The sequence below is a fragment of the Falco biarmicus genome, chromosome 8 (genome assembly GCF_023638135.1).
Source record: "Falco biarmicus isolate bFalBia1 chromosome 8, bFalBia1.pri, whole genome shotgun sequence".
NCBI classification, from domain to species: Eukaryota; Metazoa; Chordata; class Aves; order Falconiformes; family Falconidae; genus Falco; species Falco biarmicus.
The window spans coordinates 10095154-10114147 of NC_079295.1; the positions used below are offsets into that span (position 1 = coordinate 10095154).

At 45.4% G+C, this 18994-nt stretch overlaps 1 protein-coding gene across 1 annotated transcript in view; it reads left to right on the forward strand.

Annotated features, from left to right (window-relative positions):
- ABCA12 (ATP binding cassette subfamily A member 12) overlaps nucleotides 1-9929 on the forward strand; it is an 88513-nt gene extending 78584 nt beyond the window's left edge. The window contains exons 46-54 of the mRNA XM_056349057.1: nucleotides 409-619; nucleotides 3007-3116; nucleotides 3736-3880; nucleotides 4044-4178; nucleotides 5579-5682; nucleotides 5954-6046; nucleotides 6503-6608; nucleotides 7339-7476; nucleotides 8704-9929. Of these exons, the coding sequence (XP_056205032.1) occupies nucleotides 409-619; nucleotides 3007-3116; nucleotides 3736-3880; nucleotides 4044-4178; nucleotides 5579-5682; nucleotides 5954-6046; nucleotides 6503-6608; nucleotides 7339-7476; nucleotides 8704-8823 (1162 nt within the window). The 3' untranslated portion in view covers nucleotides 8824-9929. The remainder of the gene's footprint in view (nucleotides 1-408; nucleotides 620-3006; nucleotides 3117-3735; nucleotides 3881-4043; nucleotides 4179-5578; nucleotides 5683-5953; nucleotides 6047-6502; nucleotides 6609-7338; nucleotides 7477-8703) is intronic.
- The last annotated feature ends 9065 nt before the right edge of the window (nucleotides 9930-18994 follow it).

The following is an 18994-nucleotide window of genomic DNA, read 5'->3' on the forward strand; positions in this document are numbered from 1 at the left end:
CTGAGACTACGGCCCTCATTTCAGGGCTCTGGGTTTGGTGGGCTGATGTTTAGCTGGTTGGTAAGAGCAGTCAGTCCACTGCCAACCTCCTCTGAATCTCCCCGTCTCCTCTGGCTTGGGTGCACACATGGAGGAGCGAGAACAGTGCTGTCACCTGCATTACGAGTGTCTGCACAGGGCAGGCCTGGCTCCAGCTCAGATTATTTGATGGAAAAGAGAAAAAAAAACAGGTAGAAAGAGAATGCTGGCTTTTTTATTTCGGAGAGAATAGAAACTGTCTGTACAGGTGAGTATTTTTTGCATGCCCTGGGATCTCACAGGAAGGCTCCTTAGCATCTATTCCAAGCACGCAAGTCCTCTGCTGTCTGCTTGGCAGAGGGTAAGGTCCCCTCTCTGCCCTCCCTGTAGGTTCCTGTTTGACAGAGTGCATGGCAAAGTATCACTTCTGTCACCTGCTGCTGAAGAGGACGAGGATGTCCAGGCAGAGAGGAACCGAGTGGAGTCTGGCAAAGCTGACTTCGATGTGGTGCAGCTCCAGAATCTCACAAAGATCTACCACCTTCCTCACAAACACATCGTGGCTGTGAAAAACATCAGCCTCGGGATTCCTGCTGGAGAGGTTAGCATGGGGAAAAGGCTTGTGGGCACCTTCCACCCTGGGCAGGGAAACTGGAACAGAACCAGCCCCACGGTCAACTTTTCTCCCAGTCCTTGCTGCTGCAACTGTAACAGTTTGTTCTGCTCTGACCTCTTCCTTCCTTCCTTTGCCTTATTTATTGATTCTTGGGGTTATGGTAGTGACCAAAGGCTCCTGGTGGATTTGGGACACCAAGTGGTAGTTTGAAAGCCCTAGAAGGAGGAAAAGTGGATGGGACAGTGATGGAGCTGTATTCAGAGCAAAATGCCTGCATGCTGTGTTTGTACAGCTCCTGGGACAGCGCAGCCTGGCGGGGTGGCGTGGGTCACTGTGGGTTACCATGTGGTAAATGAAGAAAGCAGAATCTGTCCAGTTGTAATTATTCACCTAAACTGCATGGGAGACAGTAAGTCAGACTTACCTGCTTGTATTTTCCTATCAGGGAAAGATAAATCACTTCAGCTGAACAGACATTTTCATGAACCGTGACTTAAAACTAACTCTAAGGAAAAAAAACCATTCTTTGTTCATGTCAGTGCAGTTAGCTGCAAAAACACTGACTCATGAGAAAAGACAAGAGCACACAGAGCACCTCTGAGATCCAAAGGAAAGTGGAGACCAGATTCTACCTCAGGCTGGGCACCTGACTTGTGGGAAGCTTGGAATTAATCCTTGGTGTCTGTTTTTTTTTTTAAATTGCCTGGACTCCACTGACTCCTGGGCAGGAGGACAGTAGCCTTATGTGGAGACTATGGCACTGATTGTTCTGGCAGAGGATTTTTTCCAAGCCACAACTGGCATTGAGGTTTCTAACTTCTGGCAAAAGTCACCCTGATGCTGGTGGGGTTTAGAATCATAGAGTCATTTAGGTTGGAAAAGACCTTTAAGATCATTAAGTCCAACCATTAACCCAGCACTGCCAAGTCCATCACCTATGTTGCTAAGCACCACATCTACACACCTTATAAATACCACCAGGGATGGTGATACTGGGAAGCTTGTTCCAGTGCTTCACCACCCTTTCAGTGAAGAAATGTTTCCTAATATCTGATCTAAACCTCCCTTGGCACAACTTGAGACCGTTTCTTCTTGTCCTGTCACTTGTTACCTGGGAGAAGAGGCCAACCCCCACCTGCCCACGGCCCTTGTCAGGTGGTTGTAGAGAGCAAGGAGGTCCCCCCTGAGCTTCCTTTACTCCAGGCTAAACAACCCCAGTCCCCTCACCTACTCCTCATACGACTTGTACTCCAGACCCTTCCCCAGCTCCGTTGCCCGTCTCTAGACACACTTCAGCACCTCAATGTCCCTCTTGAAGTGAAGGGGGCCCAAAATTGGACACAGTGTTCGAGGTGCGGCCTCACCGGTGCTGAGTACAGGGGGACAGTCATTTCCCTGGTCCTGCTGGCCACACTGTTTCTGATACAAGCCAGGATGCTGTTGGCCTTCTTGGCCACCTGGGCACATGGCTGGCCCATGTTCAGCTGGCCATCAACCAGCACCCCCAGGTCCTTTTCCTCCAGGCAGCTTCCCAGCTGCTCTGCCCCAAGCCTGTAGCGCTGGTACCCAAGTGCAGGACCCAGCACCGAGCCGTGTTGAACCTTATTTAGGGTGCCATTTCCCATCTGTTAGCACAGGCTGTGGCCCTGCACTGCAGACTGCACAAATACCATCCCTGCATCTCAAGGTGGGGAAAAGCCTTGGTTTGATGCTGTGCGCCTGCAGTGGGCCCAGCACATGAGGATTTTCAGATCAGCTGGTCTGTACTAACTATTGAAATAATAGTAATTATCAGCACAATGGTGATTGCTTATGCAATACACAACTGCAACATCTCCATCCTTAGCAATAAACCATAGATTTTTAGCATGAGATACTGAACTGCACTACAGGGAGCCAGTTCTTAATCTTATTAATGTAGTGCATTAGTAAGATTATTTGACAAAAATCTTGTGTTGCATTAAGGTTTTACCAATGACAGCACAAACCTCACTCACCTCATTCCTATGAATAGCTCTGTTCCTGTCAATGGTAGGCTTTGCACAAATTAGATGATCAGGATTTGCCCTGTCAGATGAGCCCGCTGCAAAAATGCACCTTGCAGTAAAAGGAATGACTCTATTAGAGACACATCCCTGATTCTTCACCGTATTAAACAAATGGTCCTAATATAAGCTGCAGTATATTGCACCATAAACAACCTCCATTATAATGTTCGTATGCTCAGAGTACCTCTGCCTCTCGCAATTCATCTTGCTGAAGGGTCCAGAGAAAAGAAGAGACAAGATGCACTGAGCACTCATCTCAGAGTAGTATTTCTGCAATATAAATACAGCATAGTTACATTTCTACTTTTCTTTCTCGCAACCCAGTGCTTTGGCTTGCTTGGTGTGAACGGAGCTGGAAAGACGACCATCTTTAAGATGCTGACAGGTGATATCGGAGCATCCAGCGGAAGGTTGCGGGTCCAGGATCATTCCGGGTATGGAGGACGTAATTTCTGGGGAAGGCGTGTGAGCAGATCAGCCTGGGAGCAGTTTTTAAGGCTGGACGGCAAAGGAAAAGAAATGCAAAACTCTGAAACAAAGCAAAACATTCAAAACAGCAAAAATAAATAAGGCAGGAAATATCATCCTTTGAAGATGGTATGGTTGCTTCCCTAGGGGACTGCATTTTGCTGTTGTACCTCTGCTGTGCTCAGTGGTGTTTTTTCCACTTCATTCCACTACAAATCGGATCAGACTCAGATCCTCAGCTGAGTGTGATCCCACTTCTGAGCTAGTGTCTGGAGACCAGCAGGACTCATCTCAAAGTGCTCCTGAACAGGAGTAGGCCTGGTGGCAACTGTGCCACCTGAAGCGTTGGTGGTAATTGAAGAGCTATGTACTAGACGTCATGGCTAACAGATGTTGCAAATCCAAGTCTTCCTTTGCAGAACTGAGGGCCTAAAAGCTGAAGGTCTGCAAATTTGTAGCGTTTTCCTTCAAGGGTTGGGGAAGGGGATAGGAAGTAGGGAAAAGCAGTTTTCTCTCTCCTGTCTGATTCCAGGGTGCATTGGCAATTCAGTGTGTTTAAAATGACTTGCCAACTTCCTTATACAGGTCCTTGAATGACATTAGTGAGGCACACTGGTCGCTTTTTGGCTACTGTCCACAAGAAGATGCCTTGGATGACTTGCTGACAGTGGAAGAGCACATGTATTACTATGCTAGGCTCCATGGCATCCCAGAGAGAGATATCAAAGGAGTGAGTAACACTGGGGTGTGACTTAAAGCATTTTTCAGTTATTAATTATTATTCAGTTATGTAAATGCCTTTACATTGATAGCATTAGTCTTTCAATAATAGACATGCACACGGTAATTTATGCCTGGATATTGTTGGGAAAGCAGTACTCTTACTTCCATAGGTTGTACTCCAGCTTCTCCACCGGCTGAATCTGATGGCCTACAAAGACAGGGTCACCTCTATGTGCAGTTATGGCACCAACAGAAAATTGTCAACTGCTTTGGCTCTCATTGGGAATCCATCAATTCTGCTGCTGGTGAGAAACGGGGGCTTTGTTTGGGCTAAAATGAGCAGATCTTCGGGCTGGCAGGGGTACCTTGACAGTCTAGCAAAACCCTCTCAGGCACAGCTTACAGGACGCTGCCCAAATGCCCATACTTAGCCTGACAACATATGTATCAGAGGAAAGTTTAGATTCCAGAAAGCACCCAGATTTTCTTTGAGGGCATAAGAGAGTGGTGAGTCCGCTGGTTTCTCTGTTAGCATCTTTCAGAGGTCAAAAATAGATCCTATATTTGCCAATTAAACTCTCCTTGTTCCCAACTCTTTCTTGGTTTTTTGGGTTTGTTTTTTTTTTGTATCAACTGAACTGCACAGTGTTTCAAGAAAAGGGGCATCTGAGGCTCCAAATCTGTAGACGACCAAAGAAGCAACTTCCCTCAGGATCGGAACATAGAACTATTTTTCTAGGTTTGGCTTCCCCTTTTGTCTTTCACTTTGAACCTTCCAGTTCTTCCATGAGGTATGCCATCCTTACAATACGTCTTTTTGTGCAGTTTTTCCACTTGCTGTGTTTTGAATGTGTGCAATGCTCTGTGAGCATGTTTCCCAATACTACATTTTGTACCTAGTGAACATAAATCTCCCTTGTCCCAACTTGTATTGAGCCTAGCACTGCTGCCTTTACTTCTGACCACATACACAAGTGCTCTAGCTGCTTTTGCAAGATAAAAAACCTCAGTAAAAATAGAAAGTGAGGAAATTTCCTCGGTACTGACTGCTGCCTGAATCCAAGCTGCTGTATTTCCTCCTTATATAAGGCGTTGTCCCCAACAATAACAATTTCTCAATCAGAAATTGGCTAACAATTTTATCAGCAATGTATAAGATAGGAGACAGCATGCCATCGTTCATCTCTGGGTTACTGTCTCTCTAAATGGGGAAATGCAACACGTGCTCTGTCAGCATATCAGGAGACAGAACGCAGGTGCACGTGGCATCCAAGTGCTAGTTAACAGCTTCTTGTGTGAGATTATGCCTGTGGTGTTTATGGATATTTAAAACACCGTGGTATAAAATGCACAGTAGGGTTGATCTTAGATGGTGCTATCGCAGCTGGTCAGTTGCTCTGGAGTCCAGCAGAGGTTGAGAGTTTCCACGAGTCAGCAGAGGAGCTGTGCCGTTCTAAAGGGCAGTGAGATGGAGGTCTTAGTCAAGCTGACTTGCTGCTTCTTGAAGAAATGTCTCATAGGATGTCTCAGTCAAATCTATAACGCAATTGAAGAAAATTCTTCTCCTGGGTCTGTACCAGTGTAAGCTCTCCTGCGGGTGCTTACTAGCAAACGTATCACTAATGATGAACCTAATAAGAGCACGAGTGTCAGGAAGATCAGATTTTGAGGGCAAATTTACATTCAGTCCTGTCTTTCCCAACAGGATGAACCAAGCTCTGGAATGGATCCAAATGCTAAACGCCACCTTTGGAAGATCATCAGTGAAGAAGTGCAGAACAAATGCTCGGTGATACTCACATCCCACAGGTAGGGCTGTTTGGGTCCGCCTCCCATTTCAGGGTCTGCAGGAGGTATGGAGAGGCCCGTCCTTCACACTCATTGCTGGTCCTTGCAGAATTTTAGGATTCCTTGCACAATTTGCTATGACAGGTTTGGGGGTCTGTTGTGGCTGAATGTGGGTGCTCACAGAGACCTGCAACACATTAGGGAAGATCAGTAATGTTCTCGGATTATTAAAATAACTAATATTTTATACCTTCTCAATGACGTATTAAGAGTTTCTTCGTTGGCTTTTCAGCATGGAAGAATGTGAAGCGCTCTGTACCAGGCTGGCTATTATGGTGAACGGGAGTTTTCAGTGCATTGGCTCTTTGCAGCATATCAAGAGCAGGTCAGTAAAATGTACCTATTTCACTTTTACTGAGAGGCATATGAAGATACTAACCTGCAGCTTCAAGAGCTCAGAACGTGAGGCCTTTGTTAACAGGGCATCAAAATAACGTCATTTTCTGGTTTATGTTTCTTACTACACCGCTGAAATTCTGTGTTAACTGCAGCACTTTCTACTCTCTCACAGCCTTTTTTTCCCAGAAATGTGTTCCCCAAACTAATCTGTTCACTGCCGAAAATGTGAAAAGCATGTTAGGCTTGAGCTTCGGTTTTATTAGTTATCACAATAGCTTGGCTTCTTATTAAGTTTCACTCCAGGTTAACAACCCTGACCCCATTCAAGCTGCACTCTGCCTGGATTAGATTTCCCCAAAGAGGCTGTGCAGCACTCTCAAAGGATTTTCTTTATCTGTTTCTCTTTTCTACTGTGTTAATTGTGATTTTCTTTTCCCCCTAGGTTTGGAAGAGGATTCACCGTGAAGATGCACTTAAATAGCAACACCGTTTGCACTGAGATGCTGACAGAGTTCATGAAGTCACACTTTCCAAATACATGCCTGAAGGTAAGCAAGACAAATGCTTTCAGGAGAGACCCTGTCAGTCTCTTCAAATTAACCAAGACAATCTTCCAAGATAAGACACCTTGTAACATACCGTGCACATAGATCTGTGCTCTCAGAGTGTAGGGATTCAAACACTCACATTGGTCAGTGCTATCAGCACTATTGCCCAAGGGCTGGAGCACTCCAGTTCCTTGGTGGCTTGAATAACTCCAGCCAAACAGCTGCAGTGATCCTATAAGGCAGCTGTTAGGTGACCCTCTGCCCCTGGGAATGGTCCCGCTGAAGGCTGGACTGGATGGACCCCCCCTTAATATTCAGTGGGTAATGAGATGGTGGGGTGCTTCCAGTAGCTGTGTAACTGTAAAACCAGAGTAGCTGAGTCACAAATCCCATCCATTGTCCATAACCCAATCTCTGCATTAATCAAAATGGCAAACTTGGAGCTGGAAAATGCTACGGCTACCCTCAAGCTTCCAGCTCTGGAGCTTAGTTATCATGTCCCAGTCACAAAACCCACAAAAAATCCCAATGGGGAAATACCGGTCAATATGGACACTAATATTCTTCACATCTGGGAGCCGCAAGGAGAGAACACACCCACTGCCCTTTCATTTTCCCATGGTTCGCTCCTCTTTGCTTTTATTCTCAGCCAGGCAGCCACCAGTCAAACCTGTTGGCTCTTCATAGGCAGCAACCTCTGAACTTTACCCCATCGTTCCTGTTCCCACAGGATCGGCATTTCAACATGGTGGAGTATCACGTTCCAGTCTCTGCAGGAGGGGTAGCAAATATATTTGATCTCCTGGAAGCCAGCAAAGCAGCCTTCAATATCAGGCACTTCTCAGTGAGTCAAACAACGTTAGAGGAGGTAAGGAATTAAAGATGTGTGGCCATCCATTTAAAACTGTTAACAGGGGAGCAGACTGATGGTTACACATAATGGACTGCTGCACACAATAGACCACATTTTGAAAGGGATTTCCATCTATATTCCTCGTGAGGATACTTTATCAGTACTATTGCCTCCAGATACTTGTGCTGGCGCTAGGAAAACGCATACAGAAAGCTGCGTGTAGCATAACGGATCTGTTCTTCTCTCTGTCACTGCTGATTTCAGCAGCCTTGTGGGTGTGGATGAAGGGCAGGATTATGAATCACTCCCAAGTCCGGTGCTAGGCTTTCCACCAGCCCTGAAAATATTCTTGATTTCAACCTTTCTTGTCCTGTTTTTGGATTGTACGTTCATTTAGCATTACTCCAAATTTAGATTCAGGGTTAACTTCCTTTCATTTTCCCTTGGAAGAATGTTCCCACTGGCATCAAAATCTTGCAGGAAACACATCATCTGAAAGGATGCTGCAAGGACTGTCCAGAAGAAATCATCCCATTGAGCATCAGTGTCTGATATATTAGGTCTGTCCCAGAGAGAGGAGAAAAGCTGCAGCCTTGTCATCCTACGAATTGTTAAACAGAGATCTGGGGGAGCAGGTCCTCAGTACTGTTTTAGCAAGGGGCAGCAGTTTTGAGAGAAACAGGCAGACAAACTGCAGTCATGTTTTGTGGGAGGACAACTTGGATTTGTGTATACACAAATGTGATTGCAGGTAGTGTTCTAGTAAGAATATTTTATGTATTCATTAGATACTGATCAAATGAAGACTGTTACACGTGATTATATATGCACCTGTCTATATAATATGCAGTTGTGCGTGCACGGATGTCAATTATATGTAGACAGATGGGTTTATAAAGTAATAATATAGCTCTATTGCACTGTGATCAAAATGAGCCACCACATGAGTATTACTTCAGTAGTACTTTTGAAACATGAGCTGCAGGACAATTAGGTTTTGAACAGGAATGTCTGCCACTGCATCCCAGGTGTCGATTCAGCAGTACAGGAGTGTGCACCCATTTATTTATATTAGCCCATAAAAGCCCAACATTTGCAGTTCTTAAATCCAGTGTGAATCCATTCCGGAGCACTCTCTCCAGGCTCACAGTCAAATGAACAGCCGTTCCTTTTTTACATTCATTCATTCATATTATAAATTAATTATGCTGTCACATATTGACTTTTCCTTTAAACTTCCAGGTTTTCATCAACTTTGCTAAAGATCAAGCAGATCCTGATGGCGCGGATGCAGGTCCTGATGTGACACTGGACAGCTCTGACACAAGTAGCCAAGATAGCACCATAAGCTCCATCTATTGAAGGGACCAGCCACAGGGGATCATAGAAGTTGGGGGAAAAGAACTGATGACCCCTCTGGTTTCTTCCAGTCCCTTCTAAGATTCTGGGATGAGGGGGAAGAAAAGTACCAAAGTACCACTTTCTTCAAGTACTTTTTTTTTTTTTTTTTTTTTAATATCACTTATTTTGTTACTAGGAACATGGTAGGCATTTAAGACTGGCATTTGGTTACAAATCAGATTGGTCTTTCCACAGGTTCTTTCCCCTCCCACCCTTAGTTCTTGTTTTATGATCACTGTAATGCCTGTGAGGACTTAGTTGACATCACCTGCTGCTCATGGCCATTTGCTTACAGCAGAAATGGCCGTGATGGAGCAGAGGAGCTGTCGGCAGTGCAGGGTGTTTGACAAAAAAGCAGCCCCACAGCTGCCCTCTCTGAAAGCCCACGCTCCACTCCTTTCTTAGGAACAGACTTTCTGGGTGGCCATGAGAAAGTTGTTCAGTTTTGACAGGTTCCCCACTGGTGGTGTGGGGTTTGTGGCCTCGCCCTACCTCACAGGGGTGTTGTGAGGATGTAGGTGTTATGTACCGAGAGTTGCATATGCTGTTGGTGGGGGCCGTCTTTGGTAATGACACAAAGCTTAACTGTATGTGTGGGTTATGTCAGTACAAATATAATTATTTTAAAAGTCAGCACTTCCAGTGGTTTTGGTTTGGTCCTGTAGTTTATTCCAACTCTGTGTAACTCATTGATTAAGTCCTCCAATCCTAGCCAGTTCCTGGCTCTTGGTACCCAATGGAAGATCATTCTTCCAGCCCCTTTCTCCTTTTGGCTGGTGGTCAGGGCTTCTCTGTTACAGAAGATGAATGGTATGAGGCAGGTATATTTGCTGAATCCTCTAATATGATGAAGTTTGCTTCATAAGACAGTGTTTCCCTAAGCAGAGTAACATCAACAAGCATCTCCCTTGCTCAGAAAACCTCTATGTCCCAGGCGGCTCTGCTTCTCCACTTCCTTGTCAGTGACCTTCCTCCTCAACACCCGAGTGGTGGCTGCCCCTGTAACTCTAGAGCTGTGTTTTCCCACATAATAAGGCATAATTAGCTTCTGCTTCAAAGATTCTGCCCACTGGCTTTAAATGAGACCTCTGTCTACCTTTGAGCAGCAGCCTCCCAGTAGCAGAGCTCAGCACCAGCACCATGTCCTGCTTCCCCCCCCCCCCCCGCTCCCCAGAATCATTAATATGTAGAATGGTTTAATATTACCCTTTTTATATGTATTGGCACAAAATCTCAAAGACCCTGGCAGTTTTGGGTCAGGGCATTGCTGTACGTGGTGCTATTCAAGCACATAATAAACTTAAACTCCTTCGAGCTCAATAAACATAGTTGCTGGTGAAAGCGATTGCCGATAAAGCCAGGTCGTACTTACCATGTAAGACCTGGGAAGGCCAATATGGCACTCAGGTTTGGGTTCACATACTCAATTCCAGCCAGAGGGTTTGGTGGGGTTTTTGTTTTGTTTTGTTTTGTTTTTCTTTTTTGTTTGGTTGGGTTTTTTTTTTTTTTTCTTTCCCTAAAGCTAATTTGAGCCAAAGGAAACTAGATGAAAGCTGCAATGACATCTTTCTCACCTTGATCATCAGAGCAGCTCTACTAGTTCAGTTCCCATTTGATGCTAAGGCTTGCTGAGACAATCACACAAGGAATAGGTACTTTAAATATCAAGGGTGTTTGGGATTTTACAGTGGGATACTGAAGTTCAGAGTTTAGCTACTGCAAGAAGGTCACGTTTTCTCCTTGATCATGATATAAACTTCTCACTGATAGCAGGAAGAGTTTTGTTGCGGATTGAAGGTATTATCAACCCTTGAATTATGCCTCAACCTGCTGACTGTAATTAAAACTGGAATTCAGCTTCTTTCCAGAATGCATTTGACACCTGCAGTTTATAAGTAACTGAAAAAGCTGCCCAGACATTCATTGTAGCTTCTATTATTGTGTCTCCAGCTCTGCAAAAACTCTTTTTTTTCTCATTTTCATTGCATATCTTATACAGATCACAGTATAAAATTAAGCTTTTCTCTAATGGAGGGCTTGTGCTCCCTGCAAAGGACTCAGAGCATGAATGCCAATGATTTAAATGCAGCCTTGTAATACCAATCAGAGTATTATTTTATTATGTCGATGGCTTTGCAACTGCCAGTGAAAGATGGATCTTCCAACTCTGTCCAGATGTACTTTACATTTAATTGAGGGAGGCTGATATAAAGCTATTCTTCTGTCCCTTTAGAGCCTACTAATCAAAGAAAACAATAAAAAAAAAAAAAAAGGAAGTGATTGATTGGAATACTTCAGCAAGTTGCAGTTTAATTGAGTAAAATAAGAGTTTTGAAAAAAAGGCAAAAAGCATCCTTTGAATTTCCACCCGATTCTGGCATTAATAGAAACATCTGCTTCATGTGAAATGTGTCATGGCCATGATATACACTCCCCGTTTCCACTTGCAGGTAAAAATAAAACATCTGCTATTGAATCGAGTCTGTAGGTATCAGTTCAAACAAGCCAAAGTTTACATACTTAAGGGAATTTAATTGAAACCTGTGGAGCAGCAGTTACAACTGTTTGGGGGGTTGAAGCATCTGGCAGGGAGGTTGTATATAACGTCACCAGGGGCTGAATTACCTATTGTGCCACATTACAAATACCCCTACTCCCTGCAGAGCCTCAGATTCAACCTGTCCTTTTCTGAGGTAGGAAACATCCCAGGCTCGATTTTGGGGCAAAAAACCGGGGAAGATAACATCCTGCCTCAGAACACCAGCTCCAGGTTGTTGCGAATTCTGAGTTAGGATTGACTATACCAATTTGTCGTGAATGAGTGATTTGGATTGCTTAAAGAATCATATCAGAGATATTAGCAAAAGTGGTTTTAATATGATGTTGTAAAAGTGCAACTTGACAAAGTTTGATGGCAAGGTTCACTCTATTACTTACTACATGGAAGAAACGTATAAAGGAAAATTGAGTTAGAATTGAGCTAGAATGATTTACGCAGAGACTGGAGTTGCAAAAGGGTAAGGGATATCCTCCCGTTGTGTCACAAGGTTCAGAGTAGACCCCCTTGCTTTCTAAACTCCTGATGGAGCTTAGGTGCAGCTAGGTCCAATCTGAGTCTCAGACTTGGACAATGGCTTATGTCTAATGGAATTAGCTATGTGGAATCGTTAACATTAATTCAGCATGCTATCAATCACTTACCGAGGACCTGTTGTGAATAAGGGATCCCTCTGCCGTGGGTAAGGAAGGATCTCTTAGTCTCAGGTGAGGAGTCTCAAACCTTGAGAGGCATACCAGCTCGAGGGGAGAGTCACCGGTGTGCGGTCCAGTTGCAGTTCAGACAGAACTCAAATTGGGCTCATCCAAAGACCTGTCATTAGTAGAAAGGTCTGCCTTCCTCAAGGAGCAACCTTGAGAGGCATCCCAGCTCAAGGGGAGATCACCGCCATGCTGCCGAGCAGGGAGAGCTCAAAGGCAGCTCACTTAGGCTGTCATATTTATTGGATAAAGTGGTTGGCTCACAGTCAAATTGCATAGAATGGGAAAGGCATGCATGAAACTCCTTGTGCCCACAACTTCCTTTGTTCCTTGATAAATGAGTTTTGGAAAAGCCACCTGCTATTCATGTGTTGATTGCATAATCAATGTTCCAAGCCCATATGCACTGATGCTCACTGTGTCGCTCTGCTCCATTGTGGGTTTCCTAGAGGAGTTCTTGGCCTGGCTACGGCTTATGGCTTTACCTCCTTTGGAGCCTGTACCAAACTACTGCTAGTTTAGTTAAGGGGTCGGGCACATCCGTCACGCAGGTTTCTCTTCGCCCCTTTGTCTCCCCAAGCGCCGGGTTCATTCTGGTTCAAGGGTGTCCAGAAATACAGAAACAACTGATAAAAATCTGTCTTAAAGATTATGAGCAGGCTGCACACGTCAGGGAAAGGATGGAGAGACTCCGCTGTCTTCGGTGCTTGCAGTGATACTCACCCTGCCAACGTGCAGGTCTAATGGCAGGTGCCCTCCATTATCACCTCTCTCCGAATCCCCTCAGAAATTTTTTGCCTTCCAAGACTCCCCTTTCAAACAAAGCTAGGTAGCCAGTGAGCTCGGTCTTTCCTTGGGCTGAGATCATTGAAAACACTGACCCTGGTGTCCCTGGAAGGGACAGAGGAATTCTCTGCGTGCCACTGCACATCACCTCTCCAGGAGTGAGAGATGAATGCTGCAGTCTGGGGTGGGAAACAAGCTTTTTGTCTTGCTTCTTTAATGCAATCGCACTTCAGCCACTGTAATAACCCTTGTTCAAGGCAACAGGGAGTAACAGTGCTGGGCAAGCCCAGCCAGAGCAATCACACAGTCTATATGTGCTAATTGGAGCTGCATGGGCCTCAACTGAGCTTCATTTTAAAATGTGCTAAAATTTTACAGACACAAGGTATACGTAGTGCAATTGCTAAATAAGTCTAGGGCCAGGGAGTCAAGGAGGAATTTCAGAATTGGTTATGTGGATTGTGAGACTGATTCAAATTAGTTTTGTAATTGGAGCTGTGGACTCAGAGACAGCGACTCAAACCTCCATCCTGGCCCTCCTTCATTTATCACTCTGTGCTCTTGATGAGAGCACGGTGCTTCTTCAGCCCAGTCCTTGCTTAGCTTCTGTCTCAATGCAAATGGCCACCAAGGGCTGACTGCAGGGGCAGAAAAAGTCTGACAGGGGCCGAGGAAAGCTGTCCAGAAGGGTCAATGTTAAACAATGGTTCTCTCAGCCCTGACCACCACTGCAAATATAAATTCCGGGTCTAATTGGATTTGTTTGTCCTTTCATGAGAGCCACAGGAATGGTTTTGTTACTGAGTCAGATCAGAAAACATGTTTACAGATCAGATGAACACATCCAGGTAAACGTAACCGAGTGACTAGTGAAGTACGGGAGCGGTGATTGCTACAGACCTGCTGCCTGTGTGGAGTCACTCCTGGGATCTAGGATTTGCAGGTTCTGACCTCATAACAGGCCCCAGCCTGTCATAGAGGCTTCGGCTTCCTTACATTGCTGCGACTTCACTGAAGCTGCTGTGAGGTTTTTCGGATTTTTACAAGCCAAGAAAAATGTATGCTCCCACACTTAATAGGGAAGGGTTTTTTTGTGAGTTGGTGGAGGAAGAAAAATGGTTGTTGGATGGCAACAGCACATAGCATGATTTTACTCTTTTTTTTTTTTCAGACAACAGCTGTGATCTTGCATAGCTATAACAAAATATCAACAGTGTATTAAAAGAGAGCACAACTGAGAAAAGAAGCAGTGGGAGATGACAAAAAAAAATATGAAATCACCAGAATTATTATTCCATGTCAGTATTTAAATAAAAAAAATCACTCTAATTAATTTAGTTGTTCAGAGAGAGGGTGGAAATAAAGAAGATGGCACTGAAATAGTAAGAACAACATCAGTAAGAGACACGGCCAACACAAACTTACTGTTGGCTCTGCTCCTCACGCTACTCACATACACAGTGCTGGCAATGAGGGAGGACAACCAGCCCTGCAGTGTTGGGGTGTAGGGTGCAGCCCATGCTCAGAGCAGCATAGAGAGCATGGCCCATTCTGGGCCAGATCCGGCCCCTCAAAATATCTGTGGCATGGGAGGAGCTGCACAAAACCACCCCAGTGGGTATCAGTCTCTTGGGACTGGGGCCTAACCTGTGTCATGGCACAATCCTGCTGCACCTGAAAGCCAGCACATGCCAGATCAGGGGAGAGTCGTAACAGTGGCCGCATTCAGCCCAGGGTGAAGAAAACACACAGCTTGTGCTCGCGTCCCCCAGAGCAAAGCTTGAAGCCAGGTGCCTGTCCACAGTGCTCAGTTCCTGGGAGGTGCAGCCCCTCACTTCATTGCTCATCGCTGCTAGAAGAGACTTTTGGAAATAGGCCATTGCCAGAGAGAGCAATTTTGAGGGCCCCGTGCTGGGAGATAAGAGAAATAAATGGTGGTGCTCCCACAAGCTTTAAGGCTCAAAGCAACTATCTGATCGTCTACCCCAGCCTCTAGTTTAACACAGGCTCTTGAATTTTAAGCAGTGGGTCTTTCACTACAGACAAGCGTGTTGGGCAGAAATGAAGCACCTTTTAGAGCTCAGGTCTTCACTGACTGTAAAGAAAAAAACAAAAGAATACATCTTCAGGGCATGACAGAATTTATGGTAACACATACGAGATAAAACCCAAGTGAAGACAGGATAATAATTGAGGTTTTTACCTCAATTAGCAGGTCAAGGTGAACGCTCAGCCCTCGACCGTCTGTGTCCTAGTTACCAGCTAAAGGGGTTTTATACAGCCCTCGGCTTTAATGTGCGGTGGCTATTTCACAGCCAGAGCCTAACAAATTGAAGCGCATCCAGAGTGTGATGGGGAGGAGGAAGCAAGATGATATGCCTCTCCATAACCAGACCAAATTGGGTTATTCCTGTGCAAGACAGCAATGAATTTAAGTTAAAATGATACCAACCAGATTGAAATGCAATTAAAGGAGTCCCCTTAGGGATGCACATCCAATTAGTAAACTACCTTTAATTACACCGGTGCAGTTTCAAAGACACGTGCTGAGAGGACCATAAGTGCAGAGCTGAAGTCTGCCTGATGACCCATACCCATGAGGGCTCTATAGGATGGTTTGCTCCTCTACAGGGGCAAGAGCTTCTGGGGTGGCCCAGTAGGGCCTAGGAGCAGGGTGACCACTTGCACAGAGCACCCAGTGCTGCTCGGGGTGCCAGCCAGCTGCGAGCACCTCTGTACCAGAGCTCTTCTCCTTGCTCCTGCAGCCTCAGCGTACCAGGGCTGGTGGTGGCAAGTCTTTGCAGACAGATCTGCTTTGGATAGATCTCGACAGGGATCTCGACAACAAGGGATGGAGCTCGACGGGGAAAGCCCTGAATCCCCTTCTCAAAGGTCCCCTCTTTGCTGGGTGGCTGCAGTGGGTGCCTGGAGAAGCTCTCAGCCTGAGTTGAGGCCCTTACCTCAGCTGGGTAACCTAACCCCAAAGGGCTGCCTTTTATTTACCTCCAGCCAGCCCTAGGAGCAAGGCAGAGGAGAAACACAGAAACCATTTTCAGCTTTGTAAGAACAATTTTCTCTAACAGATGATTACTGGAAAGCAATTAAGATCCAGGTGCTTATGAAAGGTAAGAAATTTTTACACATTTTTGTACATAAGTTTTCCCTCTTGCAGTGACTAAACATACTGTACTCCCAGGAACTGTGGAAGCTAAAACATTTGAGTTGACTTTGATAAGAAAACTAATTAAAAACTTAACAATGCAAATATTAAGAACTGCTAGAAACACCAGAGTACTTCTAGGTGTTCCTCAGCTGTCTCTGGGGAGTTATGTGAGGTAAAAGAACTCAAAATATCTTTCCACCTCTAATCTTGAGCATAACGCCACCCTCAAAGCACCAAGATGCAGTGAGTGTGGTTCTTGGCTTTCAGCCTTAGTTGAAGTCCCCGTTGAAGGCTATAGTCATGGTGTTCTGGACTGCAGCAGGCTGTGGGACCACATCTTGCTCCCCCAAATTCCTATTTAAAATCGTGTCAAAGAGAGAAAACAAAGCTGAAGGAGACACTTCTTTTCCCACTGTACCACTAAGCCTGAGGGCTGGTGTGTGTTGATAACCCAGGGATCCAATTTCAGTGCAAAATCACATCACCTGCACCAGATCATGCCCTAAGATCAATACTGGTAGGTGCACAGAAGCACATGCTTCATACATCTTCATATGCTCCTCCTCAAGTGTTTCTTTAAGCACCTTCAATGTCAGTAAGATGAGCAAAAGTTGAGACCATAGGCTTAATCAGATTAACAACTATAATCATTCCCATCCATCACGGCAAAGCAGGCTGTGCTGCTGCTGAACCCGTTCTGCTTCAGGAACCCGGGAAATCAGAGCTGCACCTGATCAGCCAGACAAGGGCAGCTTGAGGCTTGCCATGAAAGAGGAACAGAGCGATTGCCCAGGTTGACTTCTTTATTAATTTTTTTTTATTAGCCTTCAGAGCCTCCCTAGAAATTATTAAAGCTTCTCTGGGGAGTGCAGTGCCACGGAGGGAGCATTTACTCATGGGCTGGTGCTTCACGCTACAATAACCCTCTGTGTGAACATGCTGGAGCGGCTGTACAGGTTTCCTCCCTCGTATGGGCAGCGAGGCCTCTCTTTTAACCCGCTTTCTACACCTTCAGCATTTGACCACCCTCATTACAGACTCAGCAAGCAGCCTTTTTTTAACCCATGAACAGCTTTTTGCCACACGTCGATGGATAGCAGCAAAGGCAAAGCTTGTATGTTTGTTATGAACTATCCTGGTTGTCTGTCTGATGCTTACTGGGTAATCAGAGCCTCCTGTCCCTCATTGTTGGGTTACAAACTGGGATTTGTGGAATTGGGCAGGATTAGGGAATATCACAGAGTTACAGCAATGGGGACCTTCACTGGGAGATTTCGGGCTGACAACTAGGCAGTGTACGCACACCGAAGGTACAAGCCTGTGCTCGGGGAGGTTACTTGTTAGCTGTTTTCCCATCACTCAGTTTTAAGTTGGGAAAAGGTGTTTTAAAAACCAGCAACAACAACAACAAAACCCCCAAACGCAAACAAAAAAAAGCCCAAACTTTCAAAGGTCCCTGGCCCCCCAGGTGCCTGCAGGGATGGAGATATCGGAGAAGCCTCAGCCATGGCCATCGGGAAGAGGGACGGGACAGTTTGCTGCATGCCTGTCCCCCTGCCTTTGCTGACGGTGGAGGCAGCAGAGCTGAGGGGTGCAGTTTCAGACAGAGTTTATATCGCAATCGTTACAGAAATTCCCATGTGCCAAAATGACATAACTCTGTTGGCTTACAGAAAAATGTAATTATTGGCTAAGCATTAGGGGGGCTTCTGCCCTGACCCGTGAGAGCAAGAAACCTACACAGCTCCCTTGGAGAGTTGCTATTACAGGGGTTATTTTTCAACTGTGAATACCCTACATGGGGTGATTTCAGTGCTTGAAATCAGTTCATGTATGATACTAATACAGCGCCCCTTTGAGCAGCATGCCACCACTTCTCACACTAAGTTGAATGGGAGAGGTAGGTGTCATCCCAGGACTGTTAAGTTTCTCTGTTACTCATCAGCCTCATTCTGATAAATCAAAGCTGCTGTGTTGCATTTCCCTTACTCTCCCTTTGGCATTTTTGAGCTCTGTCTCAAGCAGAAATTACCGTGTGAGATTGCTTGGCCTGCGTATCAGAGCACACCAGCCTACATGGTTATACGAGTCCTTGAAATCATATTGAAAAATGGGAAGCTGTTTTTTCCATCCACCCAGGCTGTGTCATGCCGGGGCGCTCGGTGCTGATCTGATGAAAATGGGAGGATCCATGCAGCTGGCTTTCCCATCCCCAGGGCCTGGTTTGTAGGGTGGGGCAGGAAAAAGGAGCCTTTTGGGCTTCAATGGCTGGGGGCTGGGGGGTTCCAGAAGTGGGATGGAACATTGTGGGAGCAGGGCTGGGGATCTGCAATTCTATGATTCTATGTGCACTGGCTCTGGAGCTCACAAACCACCTCCCTTGCCTTGGAAGTGAATGGAGAGGAGAGAAAATAGGAAAATCAGAGGACAAAAATAGGGATTGGTGCTTACAGCACGGTACACTCAAGTGACAGACCCTGGTTAACTTGAAGAGGAAGGGTGCAAAGGTGTTGGCTGCCACCATGGGTTTGGCACTCTTTCCCGCACAGGCTGGTGACCTGTGACCCAGGCCAAAGGGAAACAGCTCCCGCGGCCCTTGGGTCTGACTGGCATTTCTCCTGGCAGTTTATAGCAGTCCTATTTGTGGATTAAAATGCAGCCATCAAGGCTGCTTGTACAGGATTTATGACGTGACCTCAAAACACAGGAGAAAAGGAAAGATGAACTCTCCTTTGATGTTCGCAAGTGTAAACTGCAGACCTGAGCTGAACACACTGTAAATAAGGATCATTAATCATCAGCTAAACAGCATGCGGTGTCTGTTATTTATTATAACAACATAAATCATCAGGAACTGCTATAGTGTTAATTTGGATTTAGTATGGATTAGTATAGAAAAAAGAATATCTTTACCTATTTAAAAAA